The sequence below is a fragment of the Dermochelys coriacea genome, chromosome 10 (assembly GCF_009764565.3).
Source record: "Dermochelys coriacea isolate rDerCor1 chromosome 10, rDerCor1.pri.v4, whole genome shotgun sequence".
NCBI classification, from domain to species: domain Eukaryota; kingdom Metazoa; phylum Chordata; order Testudines; family Dermochelyidae; genus Dermochelys; species Dermochelys coriacea.
Window position 1 is genome coordinate 59,106,508 of NC_050077.1, and position 22,014 is coordinate 59,128,521.

General features: G+C 40.4%; 1 protein-coding gene across 3 annotated transcripts in view; it reads left to right on the plus strand.

Annotated features, from left to right (window-relative positions):
- Positions 1 to 1,354: 1,354 nt before the first annotated feature.
- ALDH1A2 (aldehyde dehydrogenase 1 family member A2) overlaps positions 1,355 to 22,014 on the plus strand; it is a 67,878-nt gene continuing 47,218 nt past the window's right edge. The window contains exon 1 of one of the 3 annotated variants that reach the window (XM_043493603.1): positions 1,355 to 1,373. Coding sequence is in view for 1 of the 3 variants with exons in the window: in XM_038419035.2 (XP_038274963.2) it covers positions 3,275 to 3,559 (285 nt within the window). In the remaining 2 variants the exon portion in view is untranslated. The other 2 variants (XM_043493605.1, XM_038419035.2) reach the window with 2 other exon arrangements.

The following is a 22,014-nucleotide window of genomic DNA, read 5'->3' on the forward strand; positions in this document are numbered from 1 at the left end:
GTGTGGAAGAACAGTAATATCTTTGTCATTACAACCTGACACAGAACAAATTTGTTTCCAGATTAAGTGATTTGAAGTTGCTGTCTAAATAGGTGTTTAATTAAAACCCATTCACATGGAAGAAAGTAAAACAGACTGATTTAATTACCAGTTTACTTAACACTCCCACTCAGAAAAAGAATAGAAGTTGCAAGAGTTCAGTAAAATATTGTCATTTGTGGAACTCCTCAGGTTTAAACACAGATGGTGTTTTCTTCCTTTTCCATGCAATGTAGTTTTTATTGGAATTATTTTGTTCTCCCATGAGAAAGCAAATCAAGTTTAGTTTTATATTCATTTCTACTTATTTATTGTGATAGCACCCAAAATATGGTGGGTACAGACACATAGGGAGACTGAGTCCCTGCCCTGAAAGATTACATTCAAGAAGAAATATTTGTATTCCCTTAGTGGGGGCTGAACAACCTATGGTATTATAATCAAGCACTCATAGTATTGAGTTATGCTTGCAACGTTGTTGTTATGTCCAGTGTAGAATTTTGTATTCTAGACCTTGCTATTACTCCCATTTGGCCAAGCTGCCATTGACTTCAATGAGAGAACAATCACATTCTGTTTTAGGCCCGAATAGTTGCCTTTGCAGACCCCTGGCTCGTAGGAAGAGTGAACGCCGGTCTTTCCCACCTCTTGTCTTGGGATCCCTATTCAACAATCTGTTCACAGACAGTGGGCTCAGGCGGACTAGGGTGGTGCCAGTCATCATTTTGAAATCTCATTCATTCAAATTGTCACAGTCCTTCCTATCCTATAAAAACCACAAAATTATGAAGCCATCTTCACTGGGAGGAGAATAAAGAAAAGAAGGAAGTTAGACAAATATATTTGGACCTTACTTTTTTGTTACTCAGCTGGAACCACTACTGTGGGTGAATTCACAGATCAGCGCTGTGGCCTATACACCACTAAACACTAAACATTTAGCCCTAACATGACATATATCTTTTGTTGGCTCTCTGCGGAGGGGTGAAGTTCGCCCTGTGTCCTTACATAACCCGTATTGACACGCTATATTTGTATTTGCAAGTTGTCCATGAACTGTGGCCATGTTTGTACAACAAAGAGCAACAAGGATTTGTGGACTCTGCAAAGGGTCCATCTAACAAAACCAGAGGGTCCCCAGATTCTATTGTTTATTCTTGGCTAGTTCAAGAAAAAGAATAACCTGCTATGTTCCTGGTTGCTTTGATGTGCATTCTTTGTCTTCACTTCCAACAGACGGCGATAGTTCTGCTGCGGGACCGGACTATGGATATGAGCCACGTGGCCCAGCAGAGGGCAGCAGGCTAACAGAAGATGCTGCTGCCTGTAACCAGGTATCTGCTGCCGGCCGCTTTCTTTGGAGGATATTTGGTTTGCATTTATCACTGTCACACCCTGAGATCCAGCCTCTTTGATGTAAGTAGCCGCAAAAAAGCGAGGCGATTTTGAGAAAATCGGTACATGCTGAGAATAAAGCTGGGAGAGATATAGAAGGGGAAAAACACCAGGACCTGTTTAAAAACTCTGGTTCCCAAATTGCAGCATCCTGTGAGACCAGTGCAAGAAAAGGCAGGGTCCCTGTTCTACAAAAGTAGATGAAGGGGGAGTGGAGATCCGTTTGGTTAGATCGCTTGAAGGGGAGGGAGGGAGGAAGGAGGGTAAATAAAATAACTGGCAGATGAGAACAAGAGGCTGGGTTGTGCAAGGAAACCCCTTTCCTGTAGTGGGATGTGATGCAGGTAGGGCAAGGGGAGCAGACCCCCATCTAGAAGCAGACCAGGAGGGAGGCCAGTTCTAAAGAAACTTTGGGAGTGTGCCCTGTTGTTGTGCCTCTAATATCCTGCCACCCAACATGGCTATAAAGTGGGTGAGGTAGTATCTTCTTCTTGGTCCAACTCCTGTTGGCCAGAGACAAAAGCTTTCCAGCTTACACAGAAGGAAGAGCTCTGTGTAAGCTCCAAGCCTCTCTCTCTCTCCCCAACAGCAGTTGGACTAGTAAAAGTTATTACCTCACCCCCACCTTGTGTCTTTGATTGGGAGTGGAAGGGTTGCCCATCTTTGCTCAGGGCAGGGCAGTGTGGGAAGAGGGGGCTGTTTCCTAGCAAAGAGGCAGGACTACCAGCATCTTCACTGGTATCAATTGCCCTATTTTCTCCTAAGGTGGAAACAAAACGTGTGTCGGCATGCGTCTGTGCTGTGCCCCTCGGGGTGTACTTTTGTGTCTGTGTGTGCATACATACATCTGTCAGTGTATGTCTCTGGGTCTGTGTGTGTACCTCCGTGTATGAGTATATCTGTGTGTCTGTCGGGGTGTATTTCTGGGTATGAGTGTGTGTGTGTGTGTCTGTATATCTGTCGGTGTCTATCTGTGCGTACATCCGTGTCTCTCCGTGTGGGTCTGTCTGGCGGAGTGCATCTCTGGCTGTGAGTATCTGTGTGTGTGTGTGTAGCTGTGTCTCTCTGTCTGCCGGGGTGTCTCTCTGCATGCGGTTCTGTCGGGGTGTGTGTATCTCCCGCAGCCTGGCTGGCTGTAGCTCCGTCTCTCCGTGTGTGTCCGTGTGTCCGGCTGGCTCTCCCTGCCCTACCCCGGCGGAGGGCAAGCAGGGAACTGAGCCGCTGCTCGGCGCTCTGCCCGGGGGACCGTGGGCTGGGAGGGAGGGAAGCTGCTGCTGGCACAGGGCTGAGCCTGTCCCGCGGAGCCGGAGCCGGCCCCGGGCTGGGGGCCGCTCCGTGCCCGGGAGCGCGGGGTTCCCTGCACTTGCGGGTCCGCTCCGGGAGGGTCGCCCCTGGCGCGGGGTGTCCGCTGAGCCGGGCCTCCCCGGGAGGGGCTGCCCCGCTGGGGCCGGGCTCGCAGCGCTCTGTCCGCCCCCCCTTGGCAGAGCGGCTCTAATGAGGTTCCCAAGTGCCCCCCCTGCGGCCGAGAGCCTGTGCGCCCCTCGGAAAGCCGCTTTGATTTCCGCCGGGCTGCACCTCGCACCCGGCTGCTGATTCCCCTGCCCTTCTTGCAGGGAAATCCTCGGGAATTGCCCCCCGCAGCCGCGGCACCAGAGCGCGCTTCGCGTGGGGGGCCCAGCTGCTGGCTACCCGGCCGATCGGGCTCCAGCCTGGGCCGAGGGAAGAGACCTGTTGCGGGCTGGTCTCCTGCAGTCTCTGCCAGACTGGGCTGATGGAAAGAGAGAGCATTTTAATTCTCTCAGCCTAGGTAGGATGGACCTGCCCCCCTGCCTCTGCCCTCATGGCCAATAAGAAGAGACCCGGCTTGACACCTGCCTATATACAGAGGAGGAGAGCAAAATCTTCAGCACTGATCTGTGCAAGGGGGGGTGGGGGGAGGAAAAAAAGGGGGGGGGGAAGCCCAGGTCAGATAAGGGGGAACGTTTGTACTATAAAACCCCCAAAGACTATGACTTCCAGTAAAATTGAGATGCCAGGAGAGGTGAAGGCAGACCCTGCAGCTCTGATGGCATCTCTGCATCTGCTGCCTTCTCCCACTCTCAACCTTGAAATCAAATACACCAAGGTAAGTTGTGTTCATTTATTCTGGCAGGGAGCTCACAGCTTTCCCTCCAGAAGAGGGATTTTGCTTAACATCGGTTCTAATCTGCCCTAACCGACTTCAGTGCAGAGATGAAAAAAACTGCCTTGAAACACTAATAAAGGAAACGGATTGTTGTAGCCCTGTAACCATCTGGAAAGCCAAAGGATAATAGAAAAGCAAATGAGATTTGCTGAGGTTGGCTGTACCATTTCTGTGCTTCTTTAAATGTTCTTTTCCACAAAACTGATCAGTTTTATTTTCAGTGTAGCAGTCAGTGCTTCCCTTATACATTTCAGTTGCTCCTGATGGAAATCAGAGGAGGTTATACATACTTCTACTTCTCAATCAGAAAATAAAAATGTTTTCTTTCGTGAAATGGTCCATGTACCCCTGGGACTTTTTTTTACAATTCCTGGAGGGCTCTTAATCCTACCAGGTTGTTACAGAGCCTTGAAACAGGTCTCTTGACTAACTTCCTCAATATCTGAGTATGCCCTTGAAATGACATTGTTTAGAGGTTTCAGAGTACATCCGATGAAGTGAGCTGTAGCTCAGGAAAGCTTATGCTCAAATAAATTTGTTAGTCTCTAAGGTGCCACAAGTACTCCTTTTCTTATTGTTTAGAGGGCAAATTATCTTAACATTTAAGACATATAGTGTCATATTATATTTTCATTAAGGCATGGTTAAGAATTATCCAGTTGAGTCACTGTAGATACATACTCAGGATTTCTAATTACATTATAGAACTGAACAGTTTCCAGAGGCTAAAACAGGCTTTTAGACCAGTTGTTTGTAAATGCAAGTTCAATTTTTAAATTTGTTTTTATGTTTTTAATCTTTACTCCTTTAGTACATTGAACTGAAGTATGTTTTCATTTGTGCTGGAGAAATATCAAATGCATTGTATAAATAGATTCCAATGTTTAAGATTTTATTCCTAATTACTGAGTAACTTAATAGGAAAAGAAAACACATTAACATTAGAAAAAGGTGATAACATTTTAATCTACTGGAAATACACCTTCAGGTGTCTTAGCACTGATAGGAAACCCATGTTGGCCAATCCATTGTAATATTTTCTTTCCAATTATCACTTTAAAAGCTTTTTGTCTTTCTTTTTTTAAGCTAGTGCCAAAACGAATTTGTTCTCTGATTTGTTAGTTATTCCATGTTTTAGAAGTATGTTTGAGGGAAAACTCAATGACTTTAGGCTTCATAACATTTAATGAGAAACGAGATATACAAATTAAGAGTGTGTATATTTGTTTGCTTATAATTTTCCAGAAGGTAATTTAAATGAAAATAAAAAAAGTATATGGGTGTTTGAGGGTGATCGCTGTGTCATTGTAAGGACGATGATATTGAGCAAATATTTTTCATGAATTTTATTTAAAGCTTAAAGTTATTAGTTCTTGTATTATAAAATGTGTGTCAGGTATTATGAGTACTCTTTGAATGATGTTGTGGTTATCCAAGTCAGTTTGTATAGTAATTGTGTATACATTTCTCAACTTTATGCAACTGGGAAGTTGGATTAAACATCTTTCTAAAGTATAATGCAAACTTGTGAGTGGCCATGTGCCTCTTTTTTGTTTGAAAATATTACCAAGGAATATAAACTCTAATCATTTAGAATGCAAATGTCATAATCTCAGAAGTGTGAGAGTTCTGACAGATTTTAGCCTAATGGTTGAAGTAAGAGAGTTCATTTTTCAGTATTAAAGCAACAACAAAAATGTTTCACCAGAATCTGAAATATCAGGTAACTCATGATTGCCCTTGAAGAAAGAAGTTTGGTATAGAAAAGGTATCTTTAGTATTTTATTTGGCATGTTGTCTGTGTCTGTTTTTCTGTCTGTCTCTATCTCTTTCTCCTCCCCCCTCCCTTTTCTTTCTCTCTGCAGGAAAGACAAGTGATTTATAGATAATTGGAGTCTTCAATTTGGAGTCTTGTCTTGGGCAGGACTTTTATCCAGGATCCACTTTCCCACCTATTACAAAGAAAAACAATCAGAAATGAAATAATGGATTGAAACTTGATTCTTTCATTTGGGGGAGGGGTCACTTCATGTCTTAAGTGACAAACAACTTCCATAAACAATAAATAATGCTAGACTAACGCACTTTACAAAAAACTTGTAAAATCAGACATCTGTGAGCATTTCCAGCAGCCTCTCTCCTCCTGCTTGTTAGCTGAGACCTTTAAACACACAAGCAGCGCTCAGAATTCTTGAACTTCTTATTACAGTTCTCTCTGAATGTAAAGTCTTAACCATTTGGGAGTTAATTCTTTACATAAAATAAAGGTACACATGGTAATACAGAAAAATTAAAGTTATTTGAAAATGTTTTTTCTAGTTAAGGGTTGCATTTCTGCTGTGTTTTAAATTCTAAATTTGAAAAATGCTGAGGAAATTTTGTTAAGTCTAAAAGCTATTAGACTTCCAGGGAGCCTTAAGTCAGAATCAATATAGATTTAAAAAATGTGCATTGAAAGAAAGTATTACTTTTTTACCCAGAAATCTTTAAAATAGTAGGACATATATTATTTTCCTAGGAAAATACCACACTGTTAAGGACCATTGAGTGACATACATAAAATAAAAAGAACAGGAGGACTTGTGGCACCTTAGCGACTAACAAATTTATTTGAGCATAAGCTTTTGTGAGCTACAGCTCACTTCATAGGATGCAGACTAACATGGCTGCTACTCTGAAACCTGTCATCATACATAAAATAAACACTGCTTGTGTTTGTGCGTTTGAAGTTGGGTGTATTTCCACTAGTTAGCAATCAAATATCATAAAATTGTTTCTTAAAATTATTAAATGCTAGATATAGTGAAATGAATGAGCAGAGAATGTTTGCGTTCTATCGCATATGCTTTTGCTCCATGTTTTGGAACATGCACACTGTACATTTCTTCACTTATCAGGAAAAAAAAATATTTGCGATGACTGTCAGTTTCCTGATGCACAAATGCAGTTTTCTTTTAATGTATGCTGTAGTTTACTCTGCATTCCATCCTCAGAAGGAAATGTAGTCTTCTTTTTAAAAACTAGTCATAGAAATATATCCCCCTAGATCGGGCACTATAGAAAATGACTAATTTAATATGTAAATAATAGGAAAATGCTGGAAGAGAAACAGCCAGATTCTGTCCAAACTTAAACAAGATTAATGTCCACATTTAGGTAGGCTTACAGATTTAGGGTAAAATATCTCCCCTTCTGATGACACCAACTGGAACTGCTATGTGCAAGACACTTAAGATTTTCAATATAATTATTATTATTTAAACCTGTTCTTCATTTCTGAGCCCCATATAAATATGTGGGGAGGGATCATTCCCCCAGGCTCACCAGAGAGGAGGGTCTTCCCCTCTTGCATAGAAGCAAAGTCATTCTGCAGTTCTGTTTTTCTGCCTTCCTCATCCCCCTGCTCCAAACCTGTGGAGACCTCTGTCAGTCCAGGGATCCATGTGTAGGGAAGGGGCAGGCAGGACGGAATGCCAGGCTGATACACACCCTCTCCCTGGCAACAAGCAATCAATCCAATTGTGCCATCTCCATGCTGGGAACTCCTCTAAAATGAGGTGTTCCAGGAGCATCAGATGTTGAGGGAAGCCACAGCAGTGAAGCTGCAGTGAAGCCATGCCGTCTGGGCGTTCTGAGCATGTAGTGGAACCCTGGAGATCTGTGTGTATCTATGAGGACTCTGTGGGCTCCAGAGTCTGAACCCCCTTATCATTTGATCTGTTCTTCTATCTAGATATTTATATGGCTTCGCCAACACAATAATATCTGAGCAACTCTTCAGTGTTTAAAAATAGATATGGAATTATTCCAATGGAACTATTTCCCCTTGCAGAGTTTTCCTCCCCTAAGGCCACCTCTGATGGGTTTTTTTGCAGGAATTCTTGATCTCTTGCTGTTGTGTAATCAACCTTGTTTTATAGATAGGACTTCTGATAGGTTTTAACCAATAAAACATCCCCAATTTGAAAAAAAATGTAGGTGTTTATCCAATAAACACTGGAAAAATATCAGAAATGATTACCCAATTTATGTTGACTTCACCCCTTTCCCATTGCAGTTTGTTATTATATGGGCACAATTGCTGGTCCCTGGCTTGTATCTACATGGAGTAGTAATGGGGATGTGATTTCTAAAGTGTACTAATGTGTTGCACATTAATTGATCTGTGTAGTCCCTGTTGGTGGGCACTAAAGGTTCCTTACTGCACTTTAACATAAATAGAACCTCAGAATTACGAACACCAGAATTACGAACTGACCCATCAACCATACACCTCATTTGGAACCGAAAGTACGCAATCAGGCAGCAGCAGAGACTGAAAAAAAAAAGGGCAAATATAGTACAGTACCGTATTAAACGTAAACCACTAAAAAGGGGGAGAGTTTAAAAAAGAAAGATTTGACAAGGTAAGGAAACTGTTTCTCTGCTTGTTTTGTTTAAATTAAAATGGTTAAAAGCAGAATTTTTCTTCTGCATAACAAAGCTGTATTAAGAATGTTGAATTGTAAACTTTTAAAACAACCATAATGTTTTGTTCAGTGTTCCAAACATTTCAGAGTTACGAACAACCTCTATTCCCAAAGCGTATGTAACTCTGAGGTTCTACTGTAGTGCCATTTGAAACAGTTCTATGTTAAAGGTCAGTAGGGAACAAATGCACTGAATGCTAAACCAACGGTTCAATAACAAGGATAAAGCTTAAACTAACATGTAAGTCATTTTTATACATATAATAAAAATTAAAGTAGATCCTGTTTAGTCAAGAATTTTGGGAATTATCTCCACAAAAAAATCTTCATTACAGTATTAAAGAGAGAATCCCCAAAACCTGATTTTTGAACATCTACACAGAACTCAAAAATTGCTAAAAATAAACCCTGAAAAATAAAATTAATACATCCTGTTAAATAGAAGCCCTATGTGCAGAGCACTGTCATAGTGATTTTAATAAGTCACATTGACGAGAAAGGACAGGGTGGGGTAGAGTGCTGTGAGCTGGAATAAAGAGCCAAGACTCCTGGGTTCTTTCCCCAGCTCTGCCACTGTCTTGCATAACTTTGAGTGTACAGCTTCTCCCTCTCTGTGTTTCACTTTACCTCTGTATAATGGGGATGATAATACTCAAGTTGATGTTGAGTTCTAATTCTTGTTTGCATGGCATTTTTAGCTTGATCTTGAGCTTGAGTAAGAGTAAGAGTAAGAGTTGCTAAATTAGGTCTCTTGAGATCCTTTGATAAAAAGACTGTAACAGGATAAAGTTGCTTTATTATGAAAGGAGTGAGTATATAGTTCTATTAATGGCTCTTTGTTCAGAAAGAATTATACATTAGGATTAGGTGAATAGACTGATGGCCATATTAAACCTGTAACAGGGATCGTCTTCCACTCCTAAACTATAAACTAAATATAGACCAGGTACAGTTCAGACAATTTAGCCAAACTGTAAGCCCAGCCCTAAAGTAAAGCAGTAAAATTACAGAGTTTGTAATAGGGATGGGCAAGCGACTTCTGGTGAAATAAGAACTGAACAGAAACATTTGAGCTTCCAAAAAAGTAAGTGTTTGGGTTTTTTATTGGTTACTACTAAATTCTCTTGCCCATCTCCACTCTGTGACATTGCCTAGAACCCTTTTCCTGCAGGTTTTCTTCCCTGCTGGAGATTCTCAGAGTAATTTCTTGACCAAAATTCAGATTGGGGTGGCAGGGAAGATGATTTATTTAGAATGTGTTGAAGTGAAGCAGAAGATTTGAAAAAATTCAGGTGAGTAGAGTTCTCCCTAGCTATCTTTATCCTTTGTGGTAGTAGATCCTCTTTGGGTTGAAGAGTCTTGTTTCATATAAAAAAAATCATTCTATCCGTGTAACAGGTCATTATTAGCTGGCTAATTTCTTGTAGATTTATTGGTAGAAGTTGCTCCCAGGGAAGCATTTGAATGGGAAGGGGTTAGTGGCCTTGTGGGTCAGCTCAGCTGGAAGATTCCAGGACTAGGGTGTACCTGGAGGAAAGATAACCAGAGATGAGATCGGCAAAGTGGACAAATAGAACCCCTCAGTTCCTCTGTCCAGAGGGTTCAGGTTGCGGAGATGCTGCACTCTGTGATGCTTTTCTCTGTGCCAGCCTGGGTGGGGGTTTGGCTACATCTCTGCCAGTCTGCCCTCTGTGCCAGCATGGACTGGCAACTGTAGCTATTGGATTTGATGCTATGTGGATCCACAGGCCTAATCTCTCTGCATTAGGAGTATGCTGGAACTGATCAGTGGACCAACTGGTATGTAACAGTCTCCCATTGTGACCGGTCTAGATGTTTCAGAGAAAGGTGCACTGAACTGTGCAAAACTATATTGTGGTCTAAAGGGGAAATTTCTTCCTGACCCCTGATGCTTTGAAGCTTGAGTATAGATAATATCATTGAAAATGCTACTATTTTCATATAAATATCTTTATCTGTTCTTAGACTCATAGAAGTTGGAGACTGAAAAGGCCTGTTAAGTTAGTCAGCTAATCCATATGCCTGGCAATGCAGAATTGCCCTCCCCACTCCTTAATCAGATCCTATACATGTTGTTATCTTCAATAAACTGAATGTAGTATTCCAGGCGAACACATTAATTCCACTGTATGTATCTTCCTCTGTTCACTTCTTTGTGCTGCACATTAAGAGATGTCTTCAATGAACTGTCCAGAGTAATGCCTAAATCTTTCTCCAGAGGTTACAACTAATTCAGATTCCATTAATTTGTACTTGTAATTTAAATTCTTCCTTTCAATGTACACTGCTTTGCATTAACCTATGATGAATTTAATCTGTTGTATTGTTGTCCAATTACCCAGTTAGATTAGATCCTGATGGAATTTCTCACAATCCCTTCAAGTCTCTTGATTACTTTTGAATATTTTTCATCTGCAGCCGATGCACCTCACTGTTAATGATCTAGTGAACAAAGATATTGATTGCCACTAGTCATAGTAATGATCCTGGGGCACCTTTCTATTAACCTCTTTCCACAGTGAGAATTGTCCATTTATTTCCACTCTTAGCTTCTTTTCTCTTAACCAGTTTTTAATCCATGAACAGGACTTTATCTCTCACCATGTGGTTACTAACTTTCCTTAATAGCTTCTTGCGAAGGACTTTATGATGAAAAGCCTTTTTAAAGTCTAAATAAATTATAATCACTGATTCTTCTCTGCCCATCATTTGGATAATTCTTTTCAAATAACTCTTTAACGGGTTACAGAGGCACAGTGGTACAATCTATATCAGTTTGCTCAATGGTTCATAAAATATCACTTGTTTTTTATGATTTTTCTCAACTATTTTTCCTAGTACTGAAACAAGACATTTTGCAATTTAATTTTTCATCATCTCATTTTTTAAAAATGACTGTTTTTCATTAGTTTGTTTTAGTTTTTCCAGTATAAGACTACCACTTCCTCCCTGAAGCAAACAAAACTAAAAGCACAGATGCAGAGACAAAGGTACAAAGCTCAAGAAAATGAAAGATTGCACCGGCCAATGTGACTAATTCATTATTATAAATCAACATGGATGCATCAAAATTCAACCTGGCTGAAAGAGATGCATTGTGACAGCCAAATCGTGTATTTATAGAGAAGTACTACTATAATGGGACTATGTAAAGACAAGGTATTTTTATTTATTATCAAAGAAAGTCAATTTCTTCAGCAAATTAAAGCTCTTGAGCACTTTCATGCTGTTTGCATATAAATCTCCCTCTACCTTCTCCTTTGGAGAGGCATCCTCAGTCAAGTGATGTGGGTACCTAGGAACAAACACAAATAAGTGGCTAAATTGGCTACTTAAAGACTTTTAAACATTATTTGTATTTTATATAATATATTAAAATGATGTAGTCTAAAAAGTGATGGCTTTTTAAGGACCTAATCCTGCATTATTTGCACACTCATTATTAGTGAAGGGCTGGCTGCTGTAATTGTATATGAGCAGCTTGTTTCACCCAAAACACAAGAACTTCCATGCTTTGGAATCTGTCAAAAATCATAACACCCCTGGCCAGTGTTTTCTATTATTTTTAATAATGATCTACACTATGTGTAGATAAGTGTGACATTTATTTAAATTAAAACAATGTGATCAAATTTTTAGTGCACAAACAATTCATTACTTACATATGCAGTACAAATCGCCACATAAAAGATGAAACAAAATCAACAACAAAAACAGAATTCCTCCCCCTTCAGTAGCAATCCGAACGCTGCCCAGAAGGTGCCTGGTGAACTAGATTTTGCAACATGACCTGAAAATCAATGCATTCAGGTGTTGCTGGACTGAAGTAGGAGTAATTTTCAGAGGGGAAGGCCCTCCAGTGAAAATTCCCTGACACCCCACCTGATCTCAACTTTCACAATAAAATACAAGGAGAGAGGTGATCTCTAGAATACACAGGATTTACTCCATAAAGCAATTAGTAGGTCACAGTCAACACTCTAAATTGCACTTAGAACCTAAGTGGAAGCCAGTGTGACCTATTGAGCAAAGGTGTAATGCAGTCCCTGTACACAGTATCACTAAGTTTGTACTGAGCCACATTTTAATCTAGTTGCAGTTTCCATGTGGTCTTCAGGCATAGCCCATAGTAGAGTAACTCAGTTGCAGTAATCCATGCTGGAGGTGGCAGGGGCATGGAGAATTGTAGTGAAGTCCATCTCTGAATGAAAAGGTTGCCACCTTTTTGCCAACCTCAGATGAAAAAAAAAGCACTTTGGGTCAATACCACTCTTTGCTGTTCTCTGGACATCCAGTAGCAGGCAATGACTGAACAATCCCAAAATTGCAAATGTGGGTAATAAAAGGTGCCTTTCAACACAAAGGATCTCCAAACACACTTCTCTCTGTAAAATACTTTACCCATCATTGAAGTGAATCCACTTCTGGGGTGCAACACATTAGCTGCGTAACAATGCAGAGCAACACAAGGCTGAACAGTTTGAGACAGGAAGTGAAGAATACTAATGTCAACTGAACTTGGAGAGGATTTTAGGAAGGTGAAATGTAATGACCCAAACTAAAATGTGACCATAATACAAAGGCTAACAACCCTATCATCCCTGGGTGAAAAATGCCACAGGATTTTAAATGACAGTGTTTGGTCAGGACCTCAATTCTTCATTTCATCTGAAATATGACATCCCTAGCAGCACCATGCTGGGGCATTGTTTCAGTACTGGCTCAGTGGGAAGTATGCCACATACTAAATCACCAACTCCACTTTTAGCAGCACCCTGGGATTTCTGAGGAGATTTCTCATGGAATTACTGGCCAGGCCTCACCTTGATTAGGTTGTGAGATTTGAGATAGGTTAGCATTCGGGGCTGCTTGTAAGATCTCAGAATTAATCTCTTTACAACATATATGAAACGGTGGCACCCTTGACTGATAGGTTGTTGTTTAAATAGAGAAGTAAAGAGCAGTCCCTAGGACAGGTATTTCCCCATTCTCTTCTGTGGTGAAGACTTATGACCCCCCCCTCCTCCACATCCCTGTTCTTTAACTTAGGCCCTGACTGCCTAGAAAGTCTCCTAGCTTTGTGTGCTTCCAGATATGGGTATTATTATTATTATTATAATATGGTCAACTTGAGACACACAAAATCAGGGGCCAGTTCTGAAAATGTCAGTCTTAGCCTGCGGCCTCCTTTATTCTGCCCTTCACAGCCAGGTTGTCTTGTGATCCCGCTGATTCTTGCAAAGCTGCTTTAAAAAAAAAAAAGGCTACACTTTATGAATTTTTAATTTGCCTTTACATCTCTAGTATTTTCTCATCAAATATCTCAAAGCAGTTTTTTAATTTCCATTTTATATCTTGCTGCCTCTACATTTTATGTTCTCTTCTATTAGCATCACTTAGGCAGGATTGCTTTTGCTTTTGCTTTTATAAAAGATATTTTTTGGCCTGCATAAACCCTTGTATCTTTCTGCTTAACCATCCCATTTATTTTCTTGTCTCTTTGCTTCCTTTTTTTGGCCTTGGGAATGCAGATCTTCTGTGACTCATATACATTCATAAGCCTCCATGCTGATTCTATGGATTTTAATTTCCTAACTTCAATTAGGAGGTTTCTAACTTCCTTCCTTTTTTTAAAAAAAAATAAAAAATCCCCTTCTTGAAGTTTTAGTATCCCAGAGAGTAGTGCTGCTTCATGTGATCCTGTCCTGCAATGATGTTGAAATTATTTATGTGATAACTGTTACTCAATGGTCCAACTACAATTACTTCTTAAACCAACTCCTGTGTGACAGGACTAAGTCAAGTGTGGGTTAGAATATAGAGAATTATTTTTCTTACACTCTCTTTCACAGCATAATATTCAATTGGGTAATATGTGGTGATTATTCTAATAGCTTTTATTGCCTCCCTGTTCTTTTTCAAATTTAACTTCACGATTATTGTTCTGATCCAGAGGTCAGGACTATGCCCCTGCTATTGTGTTTGTATTTTATGACCACAGGTTTTTATCCAAAGCTGAGTCTACCACAGGGTCCTCTCTACCCAGACATTTTCGTTCAATAGAATTCATGGAATTCTTTACGTATGGGGCTACTCCCCCCATCTTTGCAGCCTAACCTGTCCTCCCTATGAAGTTTATAGCTAAAAATTATGGTATGCCACTGATTATTCTCACCCCACCATGTTTCAAACATGCCAGGGTTTTTTTCTTGCAGTGAGACAGTCCAGATCACCCATTTTTCTCTTAAGCTTTTTGCATTGGTTTATAGGCACTTGTACTTTTATAACTGTAAGATGACTTGGATGAAAGCTGCAGGCTGACCAGTTGAAAAGCCTACAAAGCCTCTTCAACTAGATCACTATGGCATTTCCCGAGACATAGGACCTACTTCTCATTTCCCACCCTGGCAGTGAAAAGGGTCTTAAAAAGGAAGTAAGTTACATTTACAGCCACTTTAAGCCTCCTTTATGCTAGCACAGTGATGTAGTGGGGCTTGGTGTAAATGAGAATCAGAGCTCATGGACCTGAAAAGAGCCATTTTATTTTGCATTTTGAAATCTAACGAGAGTTTGTCATCACTGCTCTTTCTGACCCATTTTAGAAGTGCCTTCCTTGGATCCCAGCACTTGCCACTGTACATCTCCACCAAGAACCAATTTACCTTATCATACGAAATCTCTATTTCCTCCTAATAGCTTTGAATACTAATCAACATTAAGCCATCTGTATAGGTTAACTTAATGGAGTGGGTAGAAACAAACAGTTCAATGGGCTGTTCACCTGTTCAGGTCAAGGAAAAAGGAGAGCTGCCTTTAATGGTTACTGCTTCTTTCAGGCTGGAAAGTGTGGTTCTAGCAATTCCTGTACTGGGGCACCCTGAAAGCTCTGACAAGAACTTACAGCTCCTGTAGCTAACAAAGGGGCTGATCCAAAGCCGCTGCAAGTGAGCAAGTCTTCCCACTTGAGTACAGAGGGGTAAGCCCAAATAGGAGCCAATAACTGAACCCAGGATCATCCTGATCAGAGACCTACAATAGTCTTCACTTGTTTAACATTGTTTTTATTTAATTGTAATTTTTGCAAACTTAAAATACCTGATTCAGCTGTTTTTCTTCCTAGATGCCCGAGGTGCTGAGGCTACCATTACACTGTGTCTGTGACAGATCTTAATAAGATTTCAGCCCTGACTTCTCCATCACCCATGAGGCTTTCTTGGTCTTTCTTTCCTTCTCTTTACCATAATTCCCCAGCCACTTCTACTAAGGGTCTGATCCAAAGCCCATTGAAGTCAATGGAACTCTCTCCATTGACTTCACTGAACTGGCGCAGGCCCTAACTCTGCACCTGTACTTTTTAGGCAAGCAGTCCAGGTCTCCAGAGCAACATGTCTGTGCTATACTAACCTGGTCCTACTGGTCTGAGCCCTTTGATAATCATTTTAAAACCATTTGTTATTTTGGTAAAGACATTTTTACCTAAAGTCATTCCAGTGCAATAAATAATACTCAGCACTTTCCCTCCAAGGATCTCAAAGCTTCTAACAAACATCAATTACTTCAGCCTCCCACCATCCCTGGGAGACTGGTGAGTGTTAGGTCTTTTTTACAGATAGGGAAGCTTAGGCCTGAAGGTGGTCATGGTGACCAGCACAAGGTTATACAAGTCAGTGTTAGAGTCAGGACTCGAATCCAGATCTCCTGACTTCCCCATCCTTCACTGCATCAATTAGGCCATGTGCTTCCCTTGTCTTTGAACAGAGAAATGGCATATTTTAAATAGTCCAAGCGGTGAGTTCTCTAAATTATTCCCTCTGCAGAGATGCATGAGTATCAAAGACCTCAGGTTTCAGAGTAGCAGCCGTGTTAGTCTGTATTCGCAAAAAGAAAAGGAGTACTTGTGGCACCTTAGAGACTAACAAATTTATTAGAGCATAAGCTTTCGTGAGCTACAGCTCACTTAACTTAGGCTTGAAGACTTCAGGGACGGTCATAACACTGGAGACAAATTAACAGGATGAGAGCCCTGGACAATACAATGCACTTTTGGAATTGGGCTGCTTCCTCAAATGCTCAGAAGGCTGAACTTAGTGTATTATATATTGTGTGTACACACACACACACACACATACACACTCTTACATTTGCTTTCTGCTCTTTGCTGCTTCTTGATGTAGCATGAAGATGGACTCAGTGTTTGTGAGTTTTGCTGCTGCTATTCATTAGAGATATTAGGTTCAGATTTTGATGGGAGATCTGAATAATGAGGTCACATGAGGCTGTACCCTGAAATGCAACCCCCCTTTTTATTTTTCTATGAGTATCAGAATTGTTTGGGATGACAGGGTGTGGAGAAGAAGACCTGCAGCTAAGGTCATTCCCACTTGTGACATCGCTATTCAGGTCTTCCAAAGATCTTAATAAGGTCCTCCTTTTTTTTTTTTTTAAAGGGGTGTGGGGAGGTGAGGCCCTGATATTTAATATGAAAAGTATCCCAACCCCACAGGCAGAGACATCCAGCAACTGGAACAGCTCATTGTCCCCCACTCCCATCTACCCAGCTGGGCCAGGTTGCATAGAGCTTTTGGGGCCAGATTCTCAGCTGGTATAAATGGACATAACTCCATCTAGTCCCTGATATTTTTTTTAGCTCAGAGTCTCTAATAGTCTCTGTATCTCTCGCTGCTTTTTTTAATCGACTCATTTTGAAAGAAAGCTGTTTTTATGGCAGCCTGACTTTCCCTCTGGTTACACATGAAGCAAGAACAAATTGCTTTTCTTTTTTGGGTTGTCTCTCTAAATACAAGTGTGGGTGTGCACACACACACACGCAGAGTACTTGATAAAGGCTTCTGACCAGGAAATCAGTTACCTGTTTTCACAAAGTGGCTCTCTGTGACTGAGAGCCTTTGTAGTCAGCTCTTCCATCTGTTTGCCTAAATGGTCTTTAGGGAGACTAAAAGCAGTGAACCTGGAATAACAACATTTGACTTCAACTAGGCCCCCTGAGAGTTCAGTTATTACTTAATGGATTGAATTGGCGACATATCCTATACCAGATAACAGCCAAGGGTTGTATTAAATTAACCTTCACAAATGGGTATTTATTGGTGTGCTCTTTAGAGAAGGTTAGTTATTGGGCTACATGTGCTAGCTGTAATTAATATGGCTCTTCATGCTTCTACATGCTGATAGGTATTTGCACTGTCTGGGTGAAAAATTTCTCAGAGTAAAGCCTTGATGGTGGTTCTAGCCATTTAGTGATCAAGTGTCACTGTGTTCACCACATTGAGCATAAATCCTGTCTTGTAAACAGCAGGGAGACTAATGAGCTTTGCCCACATTCTGGTATCATTACAAGGGGTTCCAGCAGAGTAAAAGGGGAGTCGTTTGGAAAGAGGAAGAGAAACAGTGATTTGAAAGTAAATGGAAAAATTCTCAGGATTAGATAAATGAACATGTGTGTGTAGGGAAGGCGTTGTACTTACAAGACTTATAACCCATTCTGGTCATTTAGGGAAATCTCTGGTTTGTGGGGTTTTGGTTTTGCCTTAGTCCATATTGTAAAAGCTGTTTGTTTGGCAAAACGTGAGGCTTATGTTTTTAATTTACACACCTAAAATTATTGGTCTGCTTCTATTTAGAGGTAAATAAAAGAGCTCATTTTTCATGCAGACCATAATGAATAGCTCACAATTATAAAAAGACTAGTGTTAAACACCATTAAATATTGGCATTATTTTGTTATACCCCTAAGTGTTTTATTTGCTCAGCACTGTAATCAACTCCTGCAAGAACTCTTCACATCCAATTTTCGTCTTAACACCACAGTGTACCTTGGGGTGTAAATCTGTCAGATATCCAAACACAGTGGGATACTTTTGACAACTTAATCCCAGCCTTCCCCAATCAGCCTATGGATAATAGAAAGTAAGTCGAATGGACTGTTGCAATTTTCTATTTGTGGACTCAATGGCTAATTGACTGAAATAACTGAAGGAGGAATCAAAATTGAACTCTGAGGCAAGGGACTCTAACTAAAGTTTTATTTCCTTCAAGAGAGAAACCATGTTTAAAATAAACAAATCAAAAAACCCCAAACTCCTTTGTTGGAAAGAAAACCCCTGTTCATCTGTGTCTGTGAGCAAAGAGATTCCACTGTCATTTTGGAGAAGAGGAGCGATGATGTGTTCTATATCTTTTTGAAGAGCAATTGACGAAAGAGTTTCCAAATTAGTCTTTTGGGAATTACTTCACGCCTGCATCTACCAAACACAACAACTTGTTTTAAAGGCTTTCACCAAGGATGTCACGGGTTGTATTCCCTACGGTGTAAGTGGTAAATAATGTGACGTAACTTAATGCTGATGATGCCAAGCTATTCTCTTTCTGAAGCCCATTAATAATGTCCCATTTTCAGGAAGGTTAATGTTCCTGTATAGTATCCTAGAGACAAGTGACAGTTTAACCTCTATCAAACCCAGAACTGAGCCCCAGGAATAAGGGCCTCCAGATCTTTGGGAAAGTTCAAATTTAGATCTAGACTTTGTGGCTTGGGGTCTTCAGTTATAACCAGTCTGGGAAGTCAAATAATCACCTGCACATATCTTATTAGATGTATTAGTCAATATCATGATTACTAGATATATCAGTGAATGCACTTTGGATAGAACAGTGTTAGTGTAAACTTTAAAATGTATAGATGTTCCACAGAAATCCAATCAGGCTGATAAATAGTCAGCTTGATTTTATATATCCCTGAAGTACTGACTATTAGAACAGTTAATCCAAGGTTATATTCCTAAATGCTTTTTGGGCTGTCTGGTTTTTCACTTTTAGGTAATTTTTGCATTGCAGGACCTACAATAAAAGGAAGTTTCATCGGTATCATTTAGCAAATACGTTCAAAATGCTCTAACAGAAATATTTGCAAACATTAAGTAGGTTAGTGGAATACCAGTCGGGGCAAATTTTCCAGAAGCCATGACTGTTCACTTGGGTCTAATATAGACTTAGCACTTTGCAGGTCAGTGGCTCTGCTATTTGTCTCTGACCTAACAGATCTGGAGTTCTTCACATCAAAACCAAGTCTTGCTGAGCTGAGATCAAACGTGCTAAGGTAAGGATTCTGCCAGTGATTTATCATGCCAGGGAGAGTGATCAGGCCATATGGGGCCACTGCAAATGAAGTTGACATTCCAGCAATTTCTCATATGTGGTTATAAAGTGATTTTCTCATATGGGACTTTCAAGTTAAACTGAACTCTTCCGTGACATTTTTCTGAGGGCAGAGTTGTCTGTAATGTTCAAGATCTTAGCAGAAGAAATACTTATGTAGAGCAGCTAAAATGTGGCCTAATTTGTAAGCAATACCCTGCACTTTGGTAGTGAACATGTGAAATAGCAAATAATTAACTACAAACAATTTTGAAGACTAACGTTGCCATCTTCATTTAAATATTAGAAACATTCTCCCATGCAAAAATGAGCACATAATTCTGTTTTGTATTCTTATTTAACTACCAAATCCATGCAAAACAACAAGCATGGCACACAAGCACCTATGCATGATTCAGGGAAAACAATGTCCAATTTTAGATTCATTTCTAAAAAAAAATCCTTATCTGAATAGTCCTTATGCCCACTGCCTAAAATAGCAGTCCTTGTGTAAGGATACTGGTGAAAGGAAGGGTTTCCAGGATTGGTTTCTTAATTGCCACAATTCATTAAAGTGCACTAACAGCTCAATAATTCATTTTCAAAACAAATACCTCCTCCCTCCCCCCAATTCCTGACAATGAATTTTTAGAAATCTCGCATTGTTTACTTTTTAGGTCTCAGTAAATGCAATCAACCAGATGGACTGTGTGACCTAAACATAATTTTTCCCCTCACATGTAACCAAATTTGTAGTTACTTGTTCACGAATGGCTTTTCTTTTCTCTAAATGGCAGATCCAGTGCCTAATAAATGTTTCAGGAATCCTAGTTTCCAACAAAACCCTTTCTGATGCAGGGCAGATTAAGACAGCGGAGAGTTTCACCAGAAATTAAAGAGAGCCCCACTACTGAAAGCATGACTGAAAGTTTTGTTAGGATTACATGAAATATTAGCTGGACTAGGGCAAGTGTAATTGTCCCTGTATTGTGCTACTATCAGCAGATAAATTCTTCATTAAATGAAAAGGTGCAAATTACTTTGAGAAAAGCAATTACTTCCAGTTCTGTGTGTAAAATTGTGTTTATAGGCTGCAATAATACAACCAAAACTAATAAGATGTTTCTGATCTGTTACAAGGACAGTGTAACAAACAATTCACTTTGATATATTTTTTCCCTCCTAGAGTAATTTGCTGGAAGAACCAAACGCAAAATTAATCCCTTTAGTGTGACTGAATTAAAATAACGGCAGCTTCAACAGCATGAGCCACAGTGAGAAACTCGAATAGAAAAGGATATAATCGCTGTTTGGCAGACAAGGTTTTATGCAGGAAATACTTGTGAAGGAAACAAGTTAAGTAAGAATGCTACTACTGCATGTTGTTAAGACATACTTAATCTCCTCAACTAATTACCCAAACCTCCTAATTCAAAATCATACAAACAAAAACATTTAGATAAGCTGGATGTTTCTTCAAATAGGTGTCCCCTATGGCTTAGAAAATAAACACGACAGGTCTCCCCTTGTCTGATGTGCTGCCATTTGCAAAAGAGCAGACTCAACTCTCAGAAAGACAGAAGACTAATTAAGCCAGGGAGATAGGCAGATCAAACATTTGGTGCGAGGATTTTGTTTCATAGGGAGAAGAAAAATCATGTTACATTCCACTTGCACAACTGATTTGACAGGAGGTTGTCAAACCCCGTCAGTGTTTTCCGCTACTACTCAGGAGTTGAATTTCCCACAGAACTTCTCCTCAGGCCACAGCCACTTCCGGCTGTACCAATTTAACTCAATGGACATTGCAATGGAGTGACTCCTGATTTACACTGGTATAAGTAAGAGCAGGATCTGGCCCTGAAACTCTGTTCTCAAGATATTGATGTACTTTACTATTTTAAAAACTTAAATCCTGATCCAGACCCCAGTGCAGTGAATGGAAAGACCGTCGTTGACTTCAATGGATTTTGGATCAAGTCCTCGTTGTTTGAGGATTATATCCAGAAAAGCTATAGGCCCCAATCAGAGCTATCCAGACACACAGCACTTGGGATAAGCCTCAAAGGGGTGGTAAAGGTGACTCTACTCCATTTCAATCCATCCCAATCCATGGAACTGCTGCAGGCAGTTCAGCTCTCAGCATAAGTTAGCGGAGCCTCTGTGGCCATTGCGGCACTCAAAGATCATGAGTCTGGCCATATGCTTCCTGCCCCTAATGCGCCCCCTACACTGGAGGGATCCCCAGCTGGTCACCTAGACCAACTTAGACTTATTTGTTTCACCATTATGGTGCAAAGCACCTGATTAGGGCTGAGGATTTGGCTCAGAGATGGAATGACTTGATCCTGAATTTACTAGCCTGCATAGCTTTCTGCAAGACACATCTTGTCTGACTCCGTAAGGCTTTCCCTGGGCCCAGTCCTTGTCCTTGCTCATGGTCTCTTTGGGAGAAATCTTGACCCTACTGAAGTCAAGGAAAGTTTTGCCTTCATTGACTTCAGTGGGGCCAGAACTTCACCCACTGACTTTATCTGGGACTTATTGGCTGAATAAAAGCTGCAGTATGAGGCTTCTTTTGATGGATTGGAACACTATAGAGAGAGAGAAGCTGTTTGTCCCATCAGTTGTGTATAGTTTAATGTCCCACTTGCTTTTAATTAAAATAAAATCTCTGAGACTTGAATGAGATTAAAATGGAATCACTCTTACATGGGGGGGGGGGACTGTCTTTGTCAGTAGGAAACTAGA